Raw genomic sequence first — 23,432 nt, 5'->3', positions numbered from 1 at the left:
TACTTGTTTTTTCTTTTAATTTTTGTATCCAATTTTATAAAAAAAAAACATTTTTTTATTTTTAGTTTAAATTTCACCAATTTGCAGTAGTTATTGTTGTATAAATAACAAAATGCTTTGTGACGTAAAAAATATAAATACTGACGATATAAGCTTTAGTCACTGGTTCGAATTTCAATTTAATTAAAATACGTACATTTAAGCTTTATGATTAAAATATTATTTCACAATTCCAAAAGTTTTTTTGTATAATCTTGTTATAATCTCAAATAGTTTTTTCTATAATCAACAAAATAAAAATGTACAAGTGACTCCAGCAAAACTTTGATTTATTATACTGAAATACTCACACTAACATTCCTTGCTTTTTACTTCCCAGCAGCAAAAATGGGGGACAGTCGCGCAATGCACTAGTATCTCACCACAGGTTTAATGACTACTTTCGAACTAGTGATAATCGAATGCAGAGCGGGACAGTTGGTAGCCACACTTGTACGAGAAACGCTTAAGTCTGAACTATATTTGGCAGTTGTCTAAATTTTTTCTTTCTCCTATTCTAATTTTAAAACAATTTTTTCATTTAAGAAAAAATGTAACATAACAATAATAAGATAAAATAATGATTATTAGGCCTTGACCTCGATTCGAACCCGCGATCTTATATGAATTTAAATTAATCACTCAAATGCAGCAACTATTTCAGAACCGCCTACGACAAATACCGGAGCGACTCGAGATTTTTCAAGACCAAGGGCTGTCATTTCAGCGTAACCCCACAAAACCAGTTTAGAACGCGTTCAAAAGGTCTGCAAATGGCGACAATTATCATAAGCGACAGCATCAGAACTAGTTCCGTCTCTTAATGGCATAGTTATGTGCTAGTTATGTAGTAGAGCGACTCAATACAGGCTTGTTTTAACATGAAAATAAATACATAATTGATTATCAATTATGAAATTACAGTTCATTGACAAGCAACAACACAATGGAAGATCAAAGTTCACAAACAATATTTATTCATTTTTAAAGCAAATTAGAAAACTCTAAAACATGATTAATGAAAAACGTTCTTTTTCACTGAACTCACCCTTTTGAAAATAGAGAAAATATTACGGCACTTTATCATCGACATTGATAAACAAGTTGTTTTTATTCACTTGTTTCCTGCTGTAAGAAAATTACCATTGCAAAAACATTTTCAAATACGCCTGATAGAAACTAGGATAATTTTAGGTACTGTTCGAGAAATGTTTTCAATATTTAACCATGAAATACTTAAAAGCTATTTGATCAATAAAAAGACGAAATACATATCAATGTGTTTGTATGTGTAGAATATTTTTAGGCACGAATTTAGTTAATAATATAATCAGGGGCCGCTTTCACCATCTCTAGTTAAGTTCGAGTTTAACTGTAGGTTATAAATCCTTTAGATAGCTTCACTTGTCATTTTCGATTTCACCAACACAGGGTGACCCACACCCAGCTAAATTGATAATTGTGTGTGTGTGTACAAGCAACACAATCTATTGTGAATAAACAGAAATCCACAACAACAAAATTAAAGTATCACTCTGTGAATGGCATTGATAAACTAGAAGATTTCGTTACCAACGGGATGTTCTGGGCTTCTACGTAAAAAGTGATTAGTTTCAATATCACCCTATTTCAGAATCCAGTTGAAGATCACTCTATCTCAGAACTTGTATCAAAAACGTGCTATTTGAGCTTACATTTAATTCCTTTTGACGTTAGCTGGGGCGTTTAAAAATATTTCTGAGATAGTGCGTTCTTCAACCGAGTTCTGAGATAGGACGTTTTTCAAGCCAGTTCTGAAGTAGTACTATTTTGAAAAATAATCTCAGGTAGGGCATTTCGCACATCCCGTACAGTGTGATATTGTACTCAGCCGGCGGTATGCTATGTAGGATAAGGCAGCAATAGAATCATAAGACAGTAAAGAGGACACTTTCATAAAAAGGCTACTAATCTATCGATAGATAAGTTTTGTGATCGGTAGTCGATCATTTTCTTTATCGATGTTCACTTCCAGCTGTGTATAGGCGTAAGACTGTCTACGTGTATTGAAATAATGTATTCATGCTCTGCTAATGGGCCATTGACGTATGAACGAAGTCACATCTAACCAGTTTAGCGGTGTTTACGCAATCAATTATGTTCACGCCTTTATATATAGGAAGAAGTAGAAATTGTTTGATCAATCATAAAAAGCGTTAATGAGCAGAAATTTTAGTAACAAATTTTAAACTAAATAAGCAGAACATTTCACGGAAGCAAAGCTGGCACGTCACAACAAATTTTAAAATATCAAATATTTGTTTGTGTTGGTGTATCCGAAATAAACTAATTTAAATATTAATTCTAAATTTATGAGCAGAAATAGTCTTGTCTGACAAAAGATAGTTTTGTGTTTGAATATAAGACTTGCCTCCGAACGCAACTTTATTAATATTGTAACGAATTTACTGCAAATCCTCTTATTTGCAACCTTCTGCTAAGTCCGAATCACTAAACTGTTGAATAAATAACTCCAATATTTAATAATGTAAAATGGCCTTTATTAAAGTACTTCACAATAAATAACTCTACTATTGCCCGACAGATTGCGTGCTTAATCAAAACTGACTGTAGCGCCTCTACCGTTGGTGCTTTTATACTCTGTGATTTCCTCGTGGCATCTTCTGGGCGCTTCCAGAATTTCCTTAGTTACCGCCATATAATTATAACTACAGATGCACGTATATAGCTTCTCATACGCGTGTATTTGTGAGCGACACTTCCACAATTACATTTGCATACTTTTGGGAGCATCTCAGATAAGACATCTGCATGTGCCCTAAGTCTGATCGTCCCGATCAGACAAATCTCTCGATCTAAACGCCGCTAGCATCTCCAATTGTACTACTCTTCTACTTCGTGGTTTCCCAATTGTTTGTATGCGATAGATGGTATCACTGATCTTCTTCACAACTTTGTACGGCCTTCCCAACTGCACCGAATCTTGGATGGAACACCTTTCCGCCGGTGAGCGTTGTATAGCAGTACCAAATCTCCCTCCAGGAAACCTTCCGAATTATTTTCCTTGTCGTACCTGTGTTTCATCTTACTACTCATTGTCCTGGATCGTTCCCTCGCACTCTGTTGTTTGGCCAATGAACTACTTCGTAGAGCTTGCGCTTGACGGATTGGCTTCACATAATCAATATCGTTCCCACGTTTCACAACAGTAGTGCGCCCGGCTTGAAATTACCCTCGCATTCTTTCTGGGAAATTCGTTCCTTCGTTTTTGTGCGTCCATTAGGGTTTGTCAATGCCAGTGTTTCTCTCGCAGGTGCTTTTGATTTCGCTTTATTTGGCCCATTCGATCCATCAACATTTACCTTTGATTTTCGTGGTCTTTGTCGAGTCTTCTCCACCAGTACTCGATTACTGCTGAACCCTTTCTCCAAACTAAAGTTAAGTAGTATTCCTGGTTCTTATAGCGCATAATCTTTCTCCGCATATCGATCCTGATGTCATGGTCAACTAAGAAGTCCATTCCCAATATGACTTCATCAACAATCTTCGCCACAATGAATTTGTGTAGAACCATGACCTTTCCAATTAATACCTCACATACCACTTCTCCTTGGACTTGGTTATACTCGCCAGTGACCGTACGCAACCTTGCTCCAAGTAACGGTTTTACTCTCCAGTTGACCAAGTCAGATCGGATTAAGGAATCAGATGCGCCCGTATCTACAGTCAGCACACGCTCCTTGCCATCCAGCTTTCCTTCGACGGCAAGACTGCCCGATTTTCTTCCAATTTGCGAGACAGATATCACAGGACATACAATAGCTTGGGCAAGTTTTCGTTCTTTACGTCTGACACGCTCTTGCTCATCTCCTCCAACTTAGCGTTTACGGCCACCCACATTATTGGAACTATTAGGACCCAGATCGCAATGACGTGCAATGTGACCGGGCTTCCCGCATTTGAAGCATTTGATAACTCTTTCACTCCGCTTTTGCGATCCTTTCAGCGCCCTTAATATTGCGTCTACCCACTCTGGCCTTTCTACTTCCACACGGCGTGCTTTGAAAACTGGCTTACACAGAAGCGACGCTGTTTCCTGAATCAGAGCTTATGACCCCGTTTCTGCGAATGTTGGCTTTGGGTTTGCGTATGTGACTCGCTTCATTTCGACGTCCCGTATGCCATTTATAAAGCTCTGAATCTTTACCCTTTCAGTGTATTCCACGGGAGCGTCCGCATTTGCAAGATGTGCCAGCCTTTCAGCATCCGACGCAAACTCTTGCAATGTTTCACCAGGCCTCTGGAAACGATTCAGTAAGTCTATTTGGTATATCTGTCTCCTATGCTCAATTCCGTATCGTCTCTCTAGAGCGCCAATCAATGCTTCATAACAGTTCCGTTCGCCCTCTGGAATAGTCTGTAGGATTTCAGCAGCAGATCCTTTCAATGCCACGAATAGTGCAGCAACTTTATCTTCAGTACTCCAGTTGTTCACTGCTGCGATCTTCTCAAACTGAATCTTAAACACCTGGAAAGGAACAGAGCCGTCAAAAGATGGAGTTTTTACCTTCGTATTGCTTGCTGAAACAACTGGGCGATTTAGTTGCAACTCCTGTATATGACCTCGCAATGTTTCAATCTCGGCATCGATTTTGTTCTCAAGTGGCAAAATTTTTGTGTCTTGCGCCTCCATGTTCGAAGAAATACGTCCTTCTTGCTCTTCCAGTTGTGCAGAGATCTGCGCTGATATTTGTGCCGACATTTCGGATATTCGTGCCTCTTGTGCTTCAATCTTCGATGTTATACGGTTCTCCTGCGATTCCAGTTGAGATGCTATACGTGTCTCCTGTGATTCCATCTTGGATGTAATCTGTGTCGACATTTCTGAAATACGCGTCTCTTGTGCTTCTATCTTGGATGTTAACCGTGTCTCCTGCGATTCCAGCTGAGATGCCACTGTCGATGTTTGAGCAGTTATTGCAGCCAATATCATGTTCAAGTCTGTGCTCGTAACTGTCTGCGATGTTTCGTTTTTCTCTTCAATTTTGGTTGTTGTCTCGTCGACATCAAGATGAAAGACATACTCTTCCACGTTAATTCCTTCTGCTTCCATTGCCTCTCGTAGTCGTGCCTGAAGTTCGAGTTTAATGCCGGTTATATTCAATCCACGGCTCTCCAACTCCTTCTTCAGTTGCTGGATCTTCAATTCACTGAACTTTGCCATGTCCTTGCTGTCCTCTGGAATTTATTCAACAATTCCTCTTCTGACACCAATTGTAACAAATTTACTGCAAATCCTCTAATTTGCAACCTTCCGCTAAGTTCGAATCACAAAACTGTTGAATAAATAACTCCAATATTTAATAATGCAAAATGGCCTTTATTAAAGTACTTCACAATAAATAACTCTACTATTGCCCGACAGGTTGCGTGCTTAATCAAAACTGGCTGTAGCGCCTCTACCGTTGGTGCTTTTATACTCTGTGATTTCCTTCTTCTAGGCGCTTCCAGAATTTACTTAGTTACCGCCATATAATTATAACTACAGATGCACGTGTATAGCTTCTCATATGCGTGTATTTGTGAGCGACACTTCCACAATTACAATTGCATACTTTTGGGAGCATCTCAGATAAGATATCTGCATGTGTTTGTGCATCTCTTCTCTGCTGCGTGTACGTACATATGTGTAGACATAATGATTTATTCGTTTATGTAGATACATGATTGATTTATGGATGTGCATACAGTCACTGCTTAGCATCGGCTTAGAGATGGCAGTACCCCTTAGTGTTGCTAATATTCGTAACAATATTGAGTAGATATAAATACCTATAAATTCGGCCTTGGCCTTACTTTTCCTCTCTTTTGTCCTCGTCCTCCTTTTTGCCTTGAGCGATCTTAACGGCATCTACTATGCGCCTACATCTCAATTAGTATTGACAAGTTTCCTCGGAAATGCAAGACCAATCAGTGTTTAAAGTTTGGCGATGAGGGGAGTGTTCTTACTTACTTACTTAATTGGCGCTTAACCGTTTAAACGGTTATGGCCGTCCAGTCGCCGGTTGGCGCGAACTGGTCACACCAAGGTAGTTTAAATCATTTTCTACCTGGTCCTTCCAACGGAGTGGGGGCCGCCCTCTACCTCTGCTTCCGTAGGCGGGTTCCGATAGAAACACTTTGGAGGGTGGGGGTGGGAGCGGGAGGATGGAGCCGTCTGTAGAAGTGTACTAAAGTGGGGAAAGCTTCTGACCGCCATTCACCTGGGAATGGCCAGAGCGATTCTTTTGCATGCGGTTCAAGCAGCTCACGACTTCCGGTCGCTTGCGGCCAAGTATCGTCTGGGTAGCCACAAAGCATCCGTTTAGTGGTGAGCTAATGTGAGAAGGCGACAACCTGGCTAGGCCACTCTGACATAATAGGTTTAAGGGCTAGCCGGGGGATCTCCCATCGGCAGCGTCTGTTCACCACTAGGTGCGGCTGCACGTGGGCGTCTGTCTTGAAGCAAGCGGTTCGCTATATAAACGTGCAAGTAATATTTTGACCCCCGCTGAGCGGGTTGTGCGATGGGCTTGGGACCCGCCACGTCAAACCGTACTCCAATGAAAAGCAACAACAAGCCCCGGATAAAAAGGGGAGTGTTCTACTACCCAGAAATAACTCAAACGCTATTTTACTTTGCCACCTATTTTTAACTGACTTTCCAAAAATCTAGAGAACTGCAACTCTGCAATGAGTTTAGAGATCTCTGAAGCCTAGAACTGTACAACATCGCATATGCGTCGGCGATCAGTGGGCACTAGCTGAATAGCGGGCATAAATATATCCCCAATTGAAACTCGGCAATTCACAACGGACTTACACTTCAGCTATTTGAACGCCAATGAACTTTGCTCACAAATAACCACTTGGTGCTGCTTTTGCTGCTCGGCGATCTTGCCTTCGTTCTCTACCATAAATTATGCAACCTTAGCAGCATTCTTCCTTTTCTTGTCGCGCCAGTGATGATGCGGTGCGATATATTTAGCTTTGTTCTAGAGTTTTAAGCAAGTGGGGTTCTCTATAATTACTTTGTTTCATAGCGATTCCATGTACAAGCAATGACATTTCATACAATCTATATGTGAAGATCACCAAATGTAAACTTTGAAATGTTACCCGTTTGCAGCCAAAGCTTTTCTGTATGCTTTCATTTGAAAATACTTCAATGGACGCGACATCTGCAGTTTAAATACTATACCGATCGCTATAAGACAGCAAGCTTCTCAGTAGATAACTAACTCACCAATGATAATGATACCATACACACTTTTACAAAAGCTTTGAGAATAACATGAGCAAAAGCTTTGCCCTTAACATTTCCATTTCTCTGTTATTCGCTTTGTTATTTCAAACTGGTTGTTGTTGTAATTATTAACTCTTATTCGCTGTAAGCATTTGTAATGCAATTTTTTCCCTGATTATGTTATGCTTTTCATGCCAATGTCAATACGAGTTTCACTGTCTGGCCTTGCTAGCGAGAATTTGTTATTTTATTGAAGGCTTACACTTGCTGCGTCATAACAAAACAAGCTTTAAACAAAATTAAGCGCAACTCTTCCAGTTACATCATAACAAGCCAAGTATAATGGGGTAAGGAATAGCGGCTCGTTTCTGAGTTCAGCGCTATGTTGCTGTTATGTTCTAATGTCAAACAGTAATGCGGCACAATTTATGAATTGTAAATTATATACGAATGTCTTAAGAACATGTACAACAAGACAAACTAAACCGAGCCGATTATTGCATTAACCGCCACCAGTAACAACAAAAGCGTAAGTGGTAAATAAACAAATAAATGCAAGGCGCGATAGCCTCTGAAGATATTTGAGGCCAAGTTTCTCTTCGAATTTCCGTAGCACTCCTTTTAAATTTTTCTTACAATTTGGCGGAACGGGACCTACATGTTTTACGCCGACTCCGAACGGTATCTGCCAGGCAGATGAGTTTTCACTGAGAGCTTTTTATGGCAGAAGTACACTCGGTGCGGTTGCCAAATCACTGCCCCGTTTCGAAAATCTTTGTCCTCTAATTGAAAGAACTTGTTTCTAAAATTTTGGTGTTGCTTTCCTCGGGGTATGAACACAGGATCTTCGATGTGGTAGGCGAAGCATTCTACCACCACACCACGTTGGCTATAAGATATATCGCTGCTAGAGATGAAAAACAAATAATATATGCTTCAAAGGAAATGAAATTGCCCACACTCCAAAGCTGAACACGCCGCGTAAATGGCTCAAGGCGCTGTAGCAACCAGTTACTTGCATGCCGCTATGAAGCATCACTCATTTTAACGCGTCTACCACTTGGGCGTACTGCAAACGCATTGCGAACTCAAAATAATGTTGTGCGCATGTAGAAGACGCCAGGCGGCATGTCGGTGTAGCCAACCAAAGCTATTAGTAATAATCGTTTATGTAAACGCCAGAGCGAACTCATTTCATTGGCAATTTAAATACTCATTTTTTTGTAAGTGATGCTGGCAATTATCATAAATTTCATAATAAATAAGTTAAATGAAGAAGCAAAAGGAATTATGTAGATATGAGTAGAATAGTTTAGGGATGTGAAAGGAGGATATGTGGTGTCATTATAGGTGACACTTATTTGAGAGATTTGAATAATTTTACAAATAAGATTGCATTTTTCTCTAACCAAAGCCCCTACGGACTCAATCATAATCCGCTATGAAGACCGGAAGTGTGTACTATTAGCAAAGTACAATACCAAGGGAGGGAACCTAACTACCTCAGCGGGTTAGGGGGTTAGAATACACCCGCGGTAGGTATGCCTGTCGTAAGAGGCGACTAAAATACCAAATAGATTCAAGGAGTTGTGTAGCGCAACCCTTTCGGGTTGCCAGCGCAATATATAGCTTCTCCAAACCCAATTGTCAACCTCACCTATCCGTGGCGAATCCTGTTACATTGACAACCAAAGCTCTGGCGACCCCGAACTCCACATGGATCTAGGGGGTGGGAGGGAGGTATGGCCTAGAAGGTCGCATGTGGTCATAACAAATCGTTCCCGAGATTATCGGGCTTGGTGCCGGAACGTACGGAATCTGCATCCGGCGAAGGACCATCAACATCGATAACACTCTACAAGACCTTCGGGAACGACAACAACAGGGAACCTAACTCGCGATCTAGAGTTTCCCCAGGGAAACGCGAATCACACTAGGCCAACTTCAATCTGGATAATTTAACAGGTTAAATTCTTACCTATCCAGAATCAACCCCGACATGCAAAATGTATGCCCTCCTTGCAATGTGTCCCCAAATGACACCAACTAAAGAGATAGTTGTAATGTGGAACCAACGCCTCTAACACCCCTCGCATCATGGTCCACCCCTGTTGAAACAGCAAGTTTCCTTGGACTCCCGTTAGAGGATATTGATGACAATTTGTGATCGGTCGCACCTATTGAATGGGGAGAAGCACTGCTACAACAACAACAACGAGGAGTTCAGGAACTAAAGAAAACTCTGAAGTTGGCCCAATGCGAAAGCCAAATTTTTCAAAAAATTGCGGAAAAGTATTCCCATATGCAACGGAAACCAATATATTTTCCTTACAGGACGGTAGACAATGCGGGTGACATATGTGTAGGACACGTTCCCTCGTAATCTTAAAGAGGTTTACTCAGGTGGGCAGACTCTTCTCTCACAAAGGCCAAAGAAAAATTTCACATTAAACCGAAATGTGTCCGAGTGTAAGCATGACCAACTCCATACATGTTATTTGGACGCAAAGCAACCTAAACCTTTATCTTATACCACTTTTGCGATCTTTGGCCTTAAGATTCGAAAAACAAAAAATTTATCACAGAACTATACACAGCATATATTACTAGGACATGTCACATCAAATCATCACCCAGAGAGTCGGGCTAAAACCCTAATGATGCTACTTTGTGGGTCGTATCTTATAGCTATCCTGCAAAGGACCATCAACATCGGTTCAACTCCCTAAAAGTTTGGGGAATCTCCTTTTTGTTACAAGAAGAAGAAGAGCGATAAGTTTGCGAATTTCCTATTCTTCATCTGATAACTTATGAGGTATAAGCATCCTGATGTATAAGCCCGAAGCCTCTATGCACTCAGCATTTTGGATGCCCAGCTCACCGATTTATTAGGTGCCTCTTATATTTTCCATTGTTCATTTTTCATTTAGGAACACCATTGATAGATATATTTTATATTGTGGCGAATATTAGCAGCTCTATACATAACTATAAATAAAAATAAAATGTAAGGCGCGATGACCTTCGAAGAGATTTAAGGTCGAGCTTCTCTTCCAATTTGCGTCGCACTCCTTTTAATTTTTCCTAGAAATTGGCGGGACGAGACCTACTCCTTTTATGCTGGCTCCGAACGGCATCTGCAAGGCAGATGAGTTTTCAGTGAGAGCTGCTACTAAATAAATGTATAAATAAATAACCAAGTATGAGATACAACTTTTCCAGATTGCAGGTTCATGAAAACTCTAGACCTTAGGAGAAATATGCCAACGAGACAACGGATAGTGTAAAAGCAGCGCAAGCTGAAGAATAGTCAATGAGTTTGATTTAAGCACGATAGTAGTGAAGTATAATTGTGAAGTACTCCCAAAGTAATCTAAATAAAGACCAGTTTGCAATACTGAATACTGGAGTTATTTATTCGACAGTTCAGCAATTCGAGCGTTAGCAGAAGGTGCATAATTATCAAGAATTCCCCAAAATTCGTTACAATATGTTAAACCCTGAAAACAGCCAAAACCCGTAAAGCAGTTAATCGCAACTTAAGTAAAAATCCAAGTGTTTGGATCTTTTAGGCACGTTCTCCTAGTTTTATTTGAAATATGGCTCAAAAAATCCTACTTACTTCACAGAACCTACTCAGTTATAACCACAATTATTTAATCGCTATAATACACCCACTTCCTATACAAAGAACACGATAGTTGCTTCAATGACTTTACTGCTTCCCACAACACTTAAGCAAGTTGTTGTTTAACACACACCTTTGGCCTCCCACAGTGTTCGCCTCACTTACGCTGCACCGTCTACCAGACATGTGACATATGACTGCAATGCAGCTAATCCGCGTTTATTTTTAACCCCCTTCGATTTTCTTCGCTAGAATTATGCTGTGACAGCAGTCTACAGGAGCACTGTTATGTTGTCAGGCACCCACCAGCCTATCATTAATTCTACGCAGTAATTGTTTGTGCAACATAATGTTGCATTTCACACGCTTGCACCTCATCCACACACACAACACTAATTAGCGCTAAATTAGCAAAACGACAAGCATGTTGTAAGTCAATCAAGTGACGGTTGAGCGTAGTGAAAGGCAAAGTGCAATGAAAATAATAGAAAAAAATATGTTTATACTTGTTGGTAAATTAACACCAGTAGAGGTTTTTTGTGCACTCGCTGCATCTATGTTTGAAAAAAGCATCCCACAACCAACGCACACCTACCTTTTTCGTGCGAGCTTCCGCGCTGATTACATACAAATCCACAATACCCAGCAGGCAGTCATCGCAGCGACAAACATCTTCGCCCAATACAAGTGACCCCAATGACCCGATGCTGCTTGCGGAATCAAGTGAGTCGGTGCGTCGCAAACGGCTGCCCGCAGGACCACTTTGGGCTGCAGCCTCGATTTTGCGCGCCAACAATTGTTCCATAAGTGTGCGCGGACGCGATGAAGAGGGAAAAAGTGCCATGTTGTTTGGATTAGCAAACTCTAATGAACTCGTAACTGTTATTTGTATGTGAGATTTTACTTTATATTCGCATGCAAGTTCGTTGCCTAAGTCTTTCGTTCAAAATGAATGCATTGGATTTCTATTACTGATTTGTATCTTAACTATGAGTGCTAGCATTGAAAATGTTATTTGGAAGCAAACGTACCTGAAAAGAAAAATGAAAAAAAATATTTAGAAATAAATTTAACAATAAAACTCAGTTGTTTTCATATTAAAAGAAAATAAGAAATCATTGTTATCTACTATCTCAAATTATCACAATACCACACATATTTACAACTCTGAAAACTTGCTAAACAATTAACAATCCTAAGCGACAAATTAACTTGCAACTACAACAATTCTCCAGTTCGTACAACATTTAGCACACAATCAAATAAATTGTAGCTATGTTTGGTAGCTCAAATTACGCGCCACGATTCGTCCGCCCGCCCGCCTTCATGCCGTGTGCACACCCAAATGCAATTAACTACAAGAAAGGCGATATTGCAGTGGCCGAAAATGGCACATTTTTTCCCCCTTAAACAAACAATTACAAGTCGCCTGGTGTTGACTTTATCGCTTAGCAAAACGCGGCTGCACACTCTAAGCTAAGTGAAAATGGTGGTCGCCTCCAAAAGTGCCTGAGGTGGAGGTTGCATCTGTAAAGTCCCACTGATTGTGAGGTGCCTGTGAGCGCATTTCATTGAGTACATCTCAATTAAAACCAGAGTTGCTGCCAATTTCCCAATTACAGTGTAGACTGCAAGTATTTAGAGAACTCTGGAGCTCAGAATATATTTATGTGCGAACACTCTGAATCGACGGCCTCGCTTTTGATATAAAAGACGAAGCGCAACCAATTTTCACTTAGTTTGTGTCTGAAGGTTTGATGCCTATTTCTGTTTGCCCTCTACTGTAGAGTCTGTAAATATCACAGAACCATAACCATAAACGTACATACATATATCATGAGGGTTTTCAATGGCTGGGGTGGTGCCCACTTAAGCCAGGTTTACTTTGCGATCCCACTACACACTTCTTGAACAAAAATAATTCAGATGATAAGACCAGATACACCTTCAGCAACTTTCTGCGCAAATTAAATAAAAATTCAAGAAAGCGATAATACATGGTCCATACGGAGGGGTTGAGATCGGGTGGCAGTCGAAATTTCCGTTCATTGCTGCGCGATGGTTAGCTGGAATTGTTGTTAGTGGAATAATTATTAGTGAACCAGAAAAAAGAAGTAGAAAACAACTGGAGTACGGTTTTAGGCTGTAAATCGGTTTTAGGCTGTAAATGCTTGGATTGTATAGCTTATGTGTAAGTGTTAACTGTTGAATTGTTACCAAACCATTGCCGAGTATTCTTATGGGGAGTCTCCATCTGCGTCTTGGGTTACGGCAGCGAATATTTCTTCCGAAAAAAGTCGATAGTTCTACTAAGGTAGACACTTAGAACACCCTTCCTAAAATACTGATGCCCTTGATGAGCAGCGCGAAACCTCCTACCATGCCTTGTACCTTCAATTAAAAGTTGCGGGCGGAAGCAGGACATAAATAATAATATCGAGAAACGTGGAGAATATGCCAGGGTAAAGGTTAGCATGAGCTATGGCTATACTTTCATTACGTTAGCCAACAGGAGCGATAATTTTGTATCCAAGCCACTTTTGTCAAATTATTTAAGCCGGCTCATTTGCAAGGACAATATATGTGACCCGGTCTATGAAAAGGTGGCTTATGACTCAAAAAAGAAATTGCGAGAAACAGCTGTTAAAGATAAACAATGCATTTCTTCAGTTTCTTAGTAGTAGCAATTTTTTTTTTTTTTGAGTCATAAGCCACCTTTTCATAGACCCGGTCACATATATGTATGAAAGCATGAACCAGTAGAGAATTGAAACAAAATATGTAGAATTACTCAAGTGAAATGTTACACGCTATTCACCGATGGGTGGCGCTAGGGTCTGTTGAAACTCCACTTGCTGACTATACTACCGTAGTGTGGATTTAGGTGCAACTTAGGGAATACTAAAGCGGTCCAGCAGTTAGATTACATGACAAATCTCAGAAAATGTTTGAACACTTCTCTTTTTTTAAATTTGTTTTAATAACGCCGTATCTCATAGTTCAGTTAAAGAATGCCCTATCTCAGAATTTGTTCCAAAAATATCTGAGCATACATTTCATACATTTTGACATTACTTGATTACTGATGGTTAATTACTAATTAAAAATAAAATATGATATGCTCTTAGTGCTTTCTTGCGGTTTCAGTGCAATTATTAAATTCAAAGTGATAACTGATACTCAAATTATGTCTTCCAAGACGACGGAAGCCTCCATTTTGTATTTGAATGGTCCTAGAAAGCGTATGTGCTTCTATATTTTCTTTCCTTCCGCTAAAATGTATATTCATGTAATATTATCACAAGCCTCTAAACTAATAGCACGTAACCCGCTCTGAAGACTGACCAACACGGCTGAAGCAAACAAACTGTTGGCACAAGCGATCCAATTGTCAAGTTGACAAAAATGTAGCAACTGCCATAATTTCACATATATGGCATGCATCAGCAGCTAATATGCACAAATTGTTGAATGAAAAAGTTGTATAACAAATTCTTAACATAAATTTTAATAAATTTCTATAGGAAAATATGATTCAATCCAAACGAAGAGCTTGAGCATTGAAATTGAAATATGCCACTACAGCCAACACTAAGTCCGTCTAACATTCTTCTTCAACACCTGTTAAAAGCATATATCGCTGGTGGATGAAATCAAGTTGCTGTCTTAAGTCTTTCGTTACGACAAATATGGACTTGTTTTTCTGCCTATTTCATGCCGCTCGCTTTGCGCTTCACCACTGAACTGAGTTAATCACATAGAAATATGCTGAAGAGGACCAAACTCGCATAAATCAAACTAAGAACGCACAAATCTTAAACACAACCTTTGCAGCAAGTTAATGGTATGTATATAGCTCACAAATCGTAGCAAGCCAGCTTAGACACAAAAGTTTACCAACAACAGTAAATACGTCGAAGTCTAGCATGTTCTTTAAGGCAACTTAATATTGCCCTAATAATACGCCAAGGAACACGAGCGCACAATAAAACACACAAAAAAAACTCATTGAAATTCGACGCGCATCGACGTGCGACCAACGTTCAGAGGGGTAGATGTGAAAGCGGCGATGGTGGTCTACACCGCGCGCTAATTGCGCGCCGCTTGTTTTGATAAATAGCCAGTGATGGTAGCAAATTTAATTTAATTAATTAGTCAGATATTCTTAATGATTTGAAGTTAAAGCATATTTATTGATCAACTAATGAGGTATAAGAGATAAGCGCGTTGCCAGCAGCAGACGCGATAAATGCAACCAGGTGCTGGCCACGCAAGCGCAAGAGTTTCCTTAAACGCTATCTATAATTTAAATTGCACATAAATGAAGCTAATATACCCAAAGCGACCACAGCAGCTGGACAATATTGAATAATTGATTATTGCCATTTTAAAATGGCTGCAGACCGCTTTCCAAGTCTGTATCTGCATTTGCGCAACGGTGAGCGCAATTAATGCGTTTTTGATAAAGTTCTGAACGCATTGCAAATGCGAAAATATGATAAAGCAACCAAACGCCTCTATATGGGTGACACTATATGCGCGCGCACCAATTCGGGCGTTGGCTCTTCTTGCGCGTTATTGAAACCTAATCAAAGATCGGCTATCTGCGCTCGGCATTAGTGAAACCCCATAAAATGCAATGCAAACAAGTAAGGAAGGCTAAGTTCGGGTGTAACCGAACATTACATACTCAGTTAAGAGCTATGGAGACAAAATAAGGGAAAATCACCTCGTAGTAAAATGAACTTAGGGTAACCCTGGAATGTGTTTGTATGACATGTGTATCAAATGGAAGGTATTAAAGAGTATTTTAAGAGGGAGTGGGCCATAGTTCTATAGATGGACGCCATTTAGGGATATTGCCATAACGGTGGACCAGGGCTGACTCTAGAATTTGTTTGTACGATATGGGTATCACATGAAAAGTGTTAATGACTATTTTAAACGGGAGTGGGCCTTAGTTCTATAGGTGGACGCCTTTTTGAGATATGGATATCAAATGAAAGGTGTTAATGAGTATTTTAAAAGGGAGTGGGCCTTAGTTCTATAGGTGGACGCCTTTTCGAGATATCGCCATAGAGGTGGACCAGGGGTGACTCTAGAATTTGTTTGTACGATATGGGTATCACATGAAAAGTGCTAATGAGTATTTTAAACGGGAGTGGGCCTTAGTTCTATAGGTGGACGCCTTTTCGGAATATCGTTATAAAGGTGGACCAGGGGTGACTCTAGAATTTGTTTGTACGATATGGGTATCACATGAAAAGTGTTAATGAGTATTTTAAACGGGGGTGGGCCTTAGTTCTATAGGTGGACGCCTTTTTGAGATATGGGTATCAAATGAAAGGTGTTAATGAGTATTTTAAAAGGGAGTGGGCCTTAGTTCTATAGGTGGACGCCTTTTCGAGATATCGCCATAGAGGTGGACCAGGGGTGACTCTAGAATTTGTTTGTACGATATGGGTATCACATGAAAAGTGTTAATGAGTATTTTAAACGGGAGTGGGCCTTAGTTCTATAGGTGGACGCCTTTTCGGAATATCGTTATAAAGGTGGACCAGGGGTGACTCTAGAATTTGTTTGTACGATATGGGTATCACATGAAAAGTGTTAATGAGTATTTTAAAAGGGAGTAATCCTTAGTTCTATAGGTGGACGCCTTTTCGAGATATCGCCATAGAGGTGGACCAGGGGTGACTCTAGAATTTGTTTGTACGATATGGGTATCAAATGAAAGGTGTTAATGAGTATTTTAAAAGGGCGTGGGCCTTAGTTCTATAGGTGGACGCCTTTTCGAGATATCGCCATAAAGGTGGACCAGGGGTGACTCTAGAATTTGTTTGTACGATATGGGTATCACATGAAAAGTGCTAATGAGTATTTTAAACGGGAGTGGGCCTTAGTTCTATAGGTGGACGCCTTTTTGGGATTTCGTTATAAAGGTGGACCAGGGGTGACTCTAGAATTTGTTTGTACGATATGGGTATCACATGAAAAGTGTTAATGAGTATTTTAAAAGGGAGTAATCCTTAGTTCTATAGGTGGACGCCTTTTCGAGATATCGCCATAGAGGTGGACCAGGGGTGACTCTAGAATTTGTTTGTACGATATGGGTATCAAATGAAAGGTGTTAATGAGTATTTTAAAAGGGCGTGGGCCTTAGTTCTATAGGTGGACGCCTTTTCGAGATATCGCCATAAAGGTGGACCAGGGGTGACTCTAGAATTTGTTTGTACGATATGGGTATCACATGAAAAGTGCTAATGAGTATTTTAAACGGGAGTGGGCCTTAGTTCTATAGGTGGACGCCTTTTTGGGATTTCGTTATAAAGGTGGACCAGGGGTGACTCTAGAATTTGTTTGTACGATATGGGTATCACATGAAAAGTGTTAATGAGTATTTTAAAAGGGAGTAATCCTTAGTTCTATAGGTGGACGCCTTTTCGAGATATCGCCATAGAGGTGGACCAGGGGTGACTCTAGAATTTGTTTGTACGATATGGGTATCAAATGAAAGGTGTTAATGAGTATTTTAAAAGGGCGTGGGCCTTAGTTCTATAGGTGGACGCCTTTTCGAGATATCGCCATAAAGGTGGACCAGGGGTGACTCTAGAATTTGTTTGTACGATATGGGTATCACATGAAAAGTGCTAATGAGTATTTTAAACGGGAGTGGGCCTTAGTTCTATAGGTGGACGCCTTTTCGGAATATCGTTATAAAGGTGGACCAGGGGTGACTCTAGAATTTGTTTGTACGATATGGGTATCACATGAAAAGTGTTAATGAGTATTTTAAAAGGGAGTAATCCTTAGTTCTATAGGTGGACGCCTTTTCGAGATATCGCCATAGAGGTGGACCAGGGGTGACTCTAGAATTTGTTTGTACGATATGGGTATCAAATGAAAGGTGTTAATGAGTATTTTAAAAGGGCGTGGGCCTTAGTTCTATAGGTGGACGCCTTTTCGAGATATCGCCATAAAGGTGGACCAGGGGTGACTCTAGAATTTGTTTGTACGATATGGGTATCACATGAAAAGTGCTAATGAGTATTTTAAACGGGAGTGGGCCTTAGTTCTATAGGTGGACGCCTTTTTGGGATTTCGTTATAAAGGTGGACCAGGGGTGACTCTAGAATTTGTTTGTACGATATGGGTATCACATGAAAAGTGTTAATGAGTATTTTAAAAGGGAGTAATCCTTAGTTCTATAGGTGGACGCCTTTTCGAGATATCGCCATAGAGGTGGACCAGGGGTGACTCTAGAATTTGTTTGTACGATATGGGTATCAAATGAAAGGTGTTAATGAGTATTTTAAAAGGGCGTGGGCCTTAGTTCTATAGGTGGACGCCTTTTCGAGATATCGCCATAAAGGTGGACCAGGGGTGACTCTAGAATTTGTTTGTACGATATGGGTATCAAATGAAAGGTGTTAATGGGTATTTTAAAAGGGCGTGGGCCTTAGTTCTATAGGTGGACGCCTTTTTGAGATATCGCCATAGAGGTGGACCAGGGGTGACTCTAGAATGCGTTTGTACGATATGGGTATCACATGAAAAGTGTTAATGAGTATTTTAAACGGGGGTGGGCCTTAGTTCTATAGGTGGACGCCTTTTTGAGATATGGGTATCAAATGAAAGGTGTTAATGAGTATTTTAAAAGGGAGTGGGCCTTAGTTCTATAGGTGGACGCCTTTTCGAGATATCGCCATAAAGGTGGACCAGGGGTGACTCTAGAATTTGTTTGTACGATATGGGTATCACATGAAAAGTGTTAATGAGTATTTTAAACGGGGGTGGGCCTTAGTTCTATAGGTGGACGCCTTTTTGAGATATGGGTATCAAATGAAAGGTGTTAATGAGTATTTTAATAGGGAGTGGGCCTTAGTTCTATAGGTGGACGCCTTTTCGAGATATCGCCATAAAGGTGGACCAGGGGTGACTCTATAATTTGTTTGTACGATATGGGTATCACATGAAAAGTGTTAATGAGTATTTTAAAAGGCAGTAATCCTTAGTTCTATAGGTGGACGCCTTTTCGAGATATCGCCATAGAGGTGGACCAGGGGTGACTCTAGAATTTGTTTGTACGATATGGGTATCACATGAAAAGTGTTAATGAGTATTTTAAACGGGAGTGGGCCTTAGTTCTATAGGTGGACGCCTTTTCGGAATATCGTTATAAAGGTGGACCAGGGGTGACTCTAGAATTTGTTTGTACGATATGGGTATCAAATGAAAGGTGTTAATGAGTATTTTAAAAGGGAGTGGGCCTTAGTTCTATAGGTGGACGCCTTTTCGAGATATCGCCATAAAGGTGGACCAGGGGTGACTCTAGAATTTGTTTGTACGATATGGGTATCACATGAAAAGTGTTAATGAGTATTTTAAACGGGGGTGGGCCTTAGTTCTATAGGTGGACGCCTTTTTGAGATATGGGTATCAAATGAAAGGTGTTAATGAGTATTTTAAAAGGGAGTGGGCCTTAGTTCTATAGGTGGACGCCTTTTCGAGATATCGCCATAAAGGTGGACCAGGGGTGACTCTATAATTTGTTTGTACGATATGGGTATCACATGAAAAGTGTTAATGAGTATTTTAAACGGGAGTGGGCCTTAGTTCTATAGGTGGACGTCTTTTCGGAATATCGTTATAAAGGTGGACCAGGGGTGACTCTAGAATTTGTTTGTACGATATGGGTATCAAATGAAAGGTGTTAATGAGTATTTTAAAAGGGCGTGGGCCTTAGTTCTATAGGTGGACGCCTTTTCGAGATATCGCCATAGAGGTGGACCAGGGGTGACTCTAGAATTTGTTTGTACGATATGGGTATCACATGAAAAGTGTTAATGAGTATTTTAAACGGGAGTGGGCCTTAGTTCTATAGGTGGACGTCTTTTCGGAATATCGTTATAAAGGTGGACCAGGGGTGACTCTAGAATTTGTTTGTACGATATGGGTATCAAATGAAAGGTGTTAATGAGTATTTTAAAAGGGCGTGGGCCTTAGTTCTATAGGTGGACGCCTTTTCGAGATATCGCCATAAAGGTGGACCAGGGGTGACTCTAGAATTTGTTTGTACGATATGGGTATCACATGAAAAGTGCTAATGAGTATTTTAAACGGGAGTGGGCCTTAGTTCTATAGGTGGACGCCTTTTCGGAATATCGTTATAAAGGTGGACCAGGGGTGACTCTAGAATTTGTTTGTACGATATGGGTATCAAATGAAAGGTGTTAATGGGTATTTTAAAAGGGCGTGGGCCTTAGTTCTATAGGTGGACGCCTTTTTGAGATATCGCCATAGAGGTGGACCAGGGGTGACTCTAGAATGCGTTTGTACGATATGGGTATCAAATTAAAGGTATTAATGAGGGTTTTAAAAGGGAGTGGTGGTAGTTGTATATGTGAAGGATGGTCATAGTCGGATTTCGGCCATTTTTTACACCAATATAAAATGAATTCAGATAAGTACGTGAACTGAGTTTAGTAAAGATATATCGATTTTTGCTCAAGTTATCGTGTTAACGGCCGAGCGGAAGGACAGAGGGTCGACTGTGTATAAAAACTGGGCGTGGCTTCAACCGATTTCGCCCTTTTTCACAGAAAACAGTTGTCGTCCTAGAATCTAAGCCTCTACCAAATTTTACAAGGTTTGGTAATGTTTTGTTCGACATATGGCATTAAAAGTATCCTAGACAAATTAAATGAAAAAGGGCGGAGCCACGCACATTTTGAAATTTTCTTTTTGCACTTTGTTGCACCATATCATTACTGGAGTTGAATGTTGACATAATTTACTTATATACTGTAAAGATATTAAATTTTCTTTTAAAATTTTACTTAAAAAAAATTTTTTTTTTTTAAAGTGGGCGTGGTCGTTATCCGATTTTGCTAATTTTTATTAAGCATACATATAGTAACAAGAGTAACGTTCCTGCCAAATTTCATCATGATATCTTCAACGAATGCCAAATTACAGGTTGAAAAACTTCTAAATTACCTTCTTTTAAAAGTGGGCGGTGCCACGCCCATTGTCCAAAATTTTTGCTATTTTTCTATTCTGCGTCATAAGTTCAACTCACCTACCAAGTTTCATCGCTTAATCCGTATTTGGTAATGAATTATCGCACTTTTTCGGTTTTCCAAAATTTCTATATCGAAAAAGTGGGCGTGGTTATTGTCCGATATCGTTCATTTTAAATAGCGATATGAGATGAGTGCCCAGGAACCTACATACCAAATTTCATCAAGATACCTCAAAATTTACCCAAGTTATCGTGTTAACGGATGGACGGACGGACGGACCGTTATCCAATCAAAGTTAATATACTTTGTGAGCTCTGCTCAACTGAGTATAAAAATCAACTATAAGCATTTTTTGCGTCTGCTGAACGAGTTTTCTTATCCTGCGTACATTTGGTAACGATATCAGCCGCTAGATAAGCGATTGTGAGCGCATAATTTCATCTTCTTGCGCGCGATCGTTATCGCTTAATACCCAGCGGTGCATGGCGATGGCGGCGGCATTGATGGCGCGTAAATTGATTTATCGCGCTTTTAGTTGGCTTCATTGCTATTTTAAGCTGGAAATTTGTTAAAGGAGCGCAGCATAGCATTAGCGTAGAAAATTTAGTTGCTCGAAGTATTGAAAATAAACTAAAATCAGTCATTGATAAATACAGACAAATTAACGTAGATAAATTGAGGAAGTAATCTACAAAGAGGCGTCGGCGATTGCAAGGTGAATTTTATTTATAATGAATTCATTGGATATTGAATTGCATTTGCCTTTCATCGCAAACGAATGAGTTAAGCGCCAAACTTGTTGAATTTGTTTGCATTTTACTCTTCTTAAAATTTACATATGTATATATGTTTTTGAAGTTATTGCAGCTTCGAAGCGCGCTTGTGCCGCTGTCGCCTTCTTCCAACTGGCTATCTACTTCGAATTGTGACTTTTATTCAAATATCCACACTTCATTGCTGACAAGTCGGCATTGTGTTGTTGTTTGTACTTGTAACACTTCACTGGCAAGGCATTCTCTTGTCTATCTTGTGCCAATTGCACCACAATGAGATCTTAATTTTAATCCTACATAAATTGCAAAGAAAAGTCAGGCGAAGTGGGGTAAATCACAATTTTTGCGTTCTTTAACTTTTCACTGAGGGGTAGAACAGACTGTGCACCCTTTGAGAAGCATGGTTTAGTTGAAGAGGTAAGTTGTAGAAACGAACGCCCTTCGTCCCGTGTTTTCACTTCGATAGTGGATACGATTTTTTTTTATTTTTAGTGGATACGATTTTTTTGACAAAGCTTGTTTCGAAGGCTCCACAGAAAGCGGTTGTTGTTCAATGGCCAATTCTTCAACGAAATAGTATTTTCAGTGGCCACTCGGTGTTTACTGTGGGTTCCAGTTTAAAACTCGCAGACGTTGCAGGCACTGTTGCCAGGTTTTCAGGACCCAACATCTTTAACGTGCGCGAAATTTATAAGCTGACTCAAATCTTTGCCATGTTCATATAACTTTGTTCCGGTGAGAGGCAGCCTGCGATGGCTAGTTAGGTGGCTGTTCGTTACCAAGTTTATTGAGCACAGAATTTCTTCCACTATGACCCCGCCATTTTTAAGCAAACGAAGGGGCAGACCACCACTTAGATGGCAGAAGGAAGTAAAGGAAGACTTAATCTCCCATGGTGCTCACAATTGACGTCAAAAGTAGCTCCCCTAACGTGCTATGACACGGCCAAAATCGCCAATTAATGACGATAATGACATTTCATATGTGTCCTTCCCAGCGCAGGGCAGCTGCAAAGGCATGAGTTAAGCACGTCTATCTTCTCCTCGCCCCCACGGTTTGGACACAATTCATTTTTTGGAACACACATTTGTTCACCACGTAGCGCCACCACACAATGCTATGTTAAAAACCCAATCAATGAGCCAGAGAAGATTAAATTAAGCAGAAACTTAGTTCCGTTCTCATCTAAACAAGCTAAAGTTTGTCCGAGTAGTTCAAAAGTGAGCTCCAGTGATCTTGCATTAGCTTTCTCGGTTGGTACAGGCATGAGTTAATGTTAGCAAGCAATGGAGGAGAAATATCATTCAACTCGATTAAATAATCAGCGGCCTCCTTCACATAATGGGCACAAAGGAATAACATCGAAAGTTCTAATGTTAAGTCCAAGATCTTTGTTAAAGTTTTTGGGTTTTAGAGTACAACTTTTGATGATTCTTTGTAGAGGGAGTATTTTAATATATAACCTCTTGCTTGTAAAGGCTCAGAGGACTCCGGTGATAAGTTGCCACATTAACGAGAACAGAAAAACCACGGTTTTCACCACTACGCAGAACGAATTCTTTCTCCCTGAACTCAATTTAACTACATATTGTTTGCTTTATTACTTTTCGGAGCTTTGAGTGTGGATGCCATGCAGTAACTCTATTAATTCAGCTCAGCAGTTCGTGCTATTGACCACTTCC

At 40.1% G+C, this 23,432-nt stretch overlaps 1 protein-coding gene across 3 annotated transcripts in view; it reads right to left on the bottom strand.

Moving 5' to 3' along the window:
• LOC137248485 (inositol-trisphosphate 3-kinase B-like) overlaps positions 1-23,432 on the bottom strand; it is a 95,360-nt gene that overhangs the window by 62,656 nt on the left and 9,272 nt on the right. For all 3 annotated transcript variants that reach the window (XM_067779420.1, XM_067779419.1, XM_067779422.1), the window contains one exon: positions 11,548-11,983. In XM_067779420.1, coding sequence (XP_067635521.1) covers positions 11,548-11,796 — 249 coding nt within the window. In that variant the 5' untranslated portion in view covers positions 11,797-11,983. The remainder of the gene's footprint in view (positions 1-11,547; positions 11,984-23,432) is intronic.

Source organism: Eurosta solidaginis, chromosome 4 (assembly GCF_040869045.1).
Source record: "Eurosta solidaginis isolate ZX-2024a chromosome 4, ASM4086904v1, whole genome shotgun sequence".
NCBI classification, from domain to species: Eukaryota; Metazoa; Arthropoda; class Insecta; order Diptera; family Tephritidae; genus Eurosta; species Eurosta solidaginis.
The sequence above is the reverse complement of the archived record's forward strand: the minus strand, read 5'-3'. Positions and strand labels throughout refer to the sequence as shown.